The sequence below is a fragment of the Trachymyrmex septentrionalis genome, unplaced genomic scaffold (assembly GCF_001594115.1).
Source record: "Trachymyrmex septentrionalis isolate Tsep2-gDNA-1 unplaced genomic scaffold, Tsep1.0 scaffold86, whole genome shotgun sequence".
NCBI lineage: Eukaryota > Metazoa > Arthropoda > Insecta > Hymenoptera > Formicidae > Trachymyrmex > Trachymyrmex septentrionalis.
This window is the reverse complement of record NW_017306049.1, coordinates 1,121,653-1,126,591: the sequence shown is the minus strand read 5'-3', so window position 1 is coordinate 1,126,591 and position 4,939 is coordinate 1,121,653. Positions and strand designations below refer to the sequence as shown.

Below are 4,939 nucleotides of genomic sequence, written 5' to 3'. Positions count from 1 at the left end.
CCATTCTGCCCCTGTGCGAAAGACTTATCACTAATTTCCAAACACCCTGTATATATATTTATATATATATATATATATATATATATATACATATACATAAATAACGAATTCGTACACAGAGATATGCTGATAACATTTTTTCAAATGTACATAGAATATTTTATATTTGGCATGAAGTTAGCTAATAGGCAATAAAAGATGATGTTGTCAAATAGACCTCACATAATTTAATTGGAAAAATGACGCAAAGTGAAGATGTTCGTAAATCGTTTGCGCACGTACGATTTAGGAATGGAGAATCTATGGTAGATATGCTGTAAGAAAGATTGCAAGAAAGCTACAATTGGTCACGTCCACTGTTTCAAGAATGTTTGAAAAGATGTTTTGAAATGATTTCCAGAACATTAAAGTATTGATCGCAGGCCTCTGCGATCTGAAAGAAAAAGCTCATGTTCTAAGACAGAGAAACGGATTGTTTAGAAGAAATTCTAATTTAGCTTTGCATGTATGGATGTGGCAAAAAGAAGTAGGTGTAAAGTAAGTATACAAAAAAATAAATGTACAAATAAGGAGAGTGGAATGTCGATTGAGATCATTAACGCGATACTTCGTGCGTGATGATAAAATTTTGTATTCTGAGATCTTACAAATATTGTACATTAGTTGATCGGACGTTTCGACTCCGTTCCAGCCATCTTCAGCGATGCAGAATAATTAATTTCGGAACTTTAATCAGCATGAAAAGTCAAAGGGTGCAGCGAGAAAAGTATTTTCAAATTTGAAGAGCATCTGTCATCGAGCCAAGTGCTACAATGAATGTAATTGCTATATTTTATTTATTACAAGTGATTTAATTGAAAATTGACCTACCTATTACAAACACTGAGATCTTGTACATATTATTGAGAAATAATTTTAAAATTGTTGATAAGCGTAATTAAATCGTAACACAACTATTTGTGACAATGTCTTTTAAGAGAATGACAGTTAAAGTATGAAAAATATGTGTAAAGATATATCAATAAACAAGAAGAAAACATGTGGTTACAAAAGAGTCATAAAAATAAAAATAAAATAGATAAGTAATCAAACTCATATTTATATTGTCATGAATTATTGAAAATTATTTAGAATGTTAAGGTATGCATGGTACAGGAATTCAGTGTCTGACTTTAACCCATTCTCTTATATTTGAATATTGAGCATTTCTGATATCAGTTCTCTTCCCAAATATCTTTTATTATCCAAGACATTATCCCAATCAAATTCATGGTCTAAATGGATTCTATATTTAGATTAAACAGATAAATTGCCTGATTTTTTATTAATGTCATTACGGTACTAATAATTCTAGTTTTTAATTTCTTCTCGGTCTACCTTATGTAGGATGCATTGCAATCTTTGCAGAAAATTTTATAAACGACGTTTTTCTTAAATTGTTGCGAAAGAACATATTTTGTACTTTTATTATTAAATTATAAATTATAATATTATAAATTAATTGAATTTATTTAAGTTAAAGAATGATAATTGAACTTTAAGGTCTCTAGTGATGTTCTTAAATTTATTATATATGTCGGGCAAAAAAGAAATTGTAAACCAGGAGATTTTTTTCTTTTTCTGTTATTTCTTTCTCTGTTATTTCTTTTGATTTTTCTTTGGTTTGTTTAAGAGTCTTCCGTTTACATAGAGACCTTAGCCGTGAATTTATGGTATCAAAATAAATTTAATTAGATAGTTATTATTTAAAAAAGTTGTAATAATGAATTTAAATTTTTCTTGGTGATATTTAGGATGTGATAGTAGAAAAACTCTGTCTATATCCATCAAAACATCCCTTTTCTGTGAGAGAGGGTAGAAAGATATGAAGTTGAGGTATCTACGAAAACGTTGGTTTGTGAAATACATTGAATTATAATTTATATACCATTGTAATTTATAATGATGACATCGGGGAAGTTTAATTTATCTCCTCCAACCTCTAACGTGAATTGTACCTCGGATGTAGTGAATTAAACACGTCTAAAAATTTGTGAATTAAGTGATTGGGGACAGCCGTTATGATCTGAAATAAAAAGGTACCTTAACTCCGAACCTCTTCAGAGCCATAATCTCAAGATCCTGCATAACTAGATCTGCAATGATGGGAGACCGCGGAGCCCATGGGCGTGCCAAATTTTTGTCTGTAAATATTGTTGTCAAAAGTGAAATAAGTTGATTCGAGAATTAATTGTAAGGCTTTTAAAAATTCATCTTTAAGTATACTGCAAGAACGCGATGTAAAATTCCATTTGTTTGAGACACTTTTAATAACCAAATCTATGTTGGTATATAAAGAAACCACATCCAATGATATTAGAGAAAAATTATTGTCTAAGGAAAATCCATTTAATTTGTCTATTAGTTTAAATGTATAAGATGTGATACACTTGTTATTTTTGCCACATCACACGACGATAATTGGGATTTTCTCTGAATAGCTGAACAACCGTTTCTCTGTCTTAGATATGCAGAACGGCTTTTTCTTCCAGATCGAGATCTGTGATCAATGGTTTGATGTTCTGAAAATTGTTTCAAGATATCTGAAACAGTTACCAATTGTAGCTTTATGGCAATCTTTCTTATAGACATACCTGGATACTTCATTCGTGTGTGCGCAAACGATTTATGAATATCTTCTTCACTTTGCGTCATTTTTCCAATTAAGTTATGTGCGGTCTATTTGACCATGCTACGTATCTTTCATGTATACCTGTTAGCTAACTTTATGCCAAATATAAATATTCTATGTACATTTGAAAAAATATTATGAGCATTTTTCTGTATATGGATTTTTTCGAGTTTATGCTCTGTGCATGCGTGCATATTGAGAGATGGGTGGGGGGAGTGGGGGGGGCTCTATTATGAGATACCGAATTTATTTTGGGTAATTGCTAGAAATCTATGGGCAGAATTTTAAACAATAATAGGTCATTTTGAAGGGAGTTTAGTAATCTTTAAGATAATGTTATGTAAAATTTAATTCAAATTTAATTTTTTTTATAAATTAAAGAAATGTAAAAAGTGAGCAAATCGCAAAGTCAAAAAATTGTGCTCTTAATATGAGATGTCTCGAAAAATTGATAATAAAACGCAAAGTACATCAGTATTACAATTAAAAAACTTTATTTAATATTTCTAAAATACAAATAAAAACTGTCAGTGCGCATGCAAAATGAGTATGCGATGCATTGTACTTAGTTGACTCATCTTCAGGTAGTTGGAAACAAGTATCGCAGAAACAGGCATTCGATGTTTATTCCAATCCTTTTTATTATTATACAATAACATTTATACAGCAACAATTTTTATTATGACATAGGAGCATAGGTTATTTCATATTAGAAATATCCTAGGTATCTCATATTACGGATTTCCACACCTTACGGTTTTACGATCATCAAATCTAACTGTAATTAAGCAATTCAACATATGTATTTTTCTATTAGTACAATCTTACTCTATCACCATATGAAAAATTTATTGCTAAATATTTACTTATTAAATAATAAACATGGTTTAAAAGCTCATTTCAACGAAACTTGAAGACATTCAAAATCTAAAATCTTTTTTTGCGACAACTACAGGCACGACCTAATAATGAATTTTTCACTAAATAGTTTTCAATCCAAGAACAATAAATTCATGATGAAAGCAGTAAATAGCGTTTATTAGTTTAGCAGAAATGCCGCTATCTCATATTAGGGGGCTTTCCTCTATATGTGCGCGCGTGCGTATAAAATTACATGTATGAAAAATAAAAAGACTACAAAACCTTTTAATAAATATATTCTTTCATCTGAAAGTACATTTAAGATACTTTAAATGTAGTACATTAAATGTACTTTCAGGTGAAAAAATAGATGGAAAAGAATAAATAGAAAAAATTGTTTTATATTTACTAAAACGAAAATATATTTACAATATTCCAATTGTTTTTTATTTTTAAAGATGTATATATTACAGAATGTTATTAACAGTTTGATTATATTGTTTGTGTAAAAACATTGATCATTGAACATATTGTAAAGTAATAATTCTTGAATTGATAACATTAATCAGTGTGATAATGATAGTAGAATTCTTGATTAATGTAACAATTTTCATTTTTTCTGGAATAATATATGCTAATAATATGTGTTAATATAACAATTATATAAATAAATTATACGTTAATATAAAAAAGTTGTTTTATATAGAGATGATTTATTTTTATTTCAGGTGGAATCTGTAACAAGATTCTGTAATTTACTTAACATTAAATATGTTTGGACAAACTGGAAATACATCATTCAGTAAGTACATTATACAGGATGTCCCGAATTTAAATTGCCAAATTTCAGGAGCTTATAGGGAATAGATAAATTAAGAAAAAAAGTTCTTTAGAGATATGCTCATTTTTGCTAGTTATTGAGATATGCTCGTTTTTTAGAAAATCGCAAAACATAATGTTCGGAATATTATTATTTTTAAAGCGGAATATTATTATATTAATACAGAGTATTATTGTTTTTGTGTACAGCCAGTCATAGAAAAGTTGTAACATTTTTTTTTTTAATGGGTTTTAGAATGTACTTACCAGCCCATTCTTATTTATGAATCCATGAATAAGAACCAATTGCTCGGTGAAGCAAGCTGCATTCCGAAACTTATAAAGAAAAAGTGTTGCAGCCTTTCTCTCTTTCTGTGACTGTACTACTTCAGCGATAATACTTCAGAAGTAGTGCGAGAGTATGCGTTGATTTCCAGACATAAACGCTCCGGATCGGCAATTGACTGCATTCAGCACAGAAAACTAATCAATTAGCGCTTAGTGATTCTGTAATATGATTCTTACCTTTAATTCTTTGTTGGATATTGTAAGTATAGGAACCAATTACATTAAGAATCACTAAGCGAA

General features: G+C 29.3%; 1 protein-coding gene across 1 annotated transcript in view; it reads left to right on the top strand.

Moving 5' to 3' along the window:
* Positions 1-4,939, top strand: part of LOC108755198 (nuclear pore complex protein Nup98-Nup96) — a 45,363-nt gene that overhangs the window by 4,184 nt on the left and 36,240 nt on the right. The window contains 1 exon segment of the mRNA XM_018498082.1: positions 4,261-4,334. Coding sequence (XP_018353584.1) covers positions 4,304-4,334 — 31 coding nt within the window. The 5' untranslated portion in view covers positions 4,261-4,303.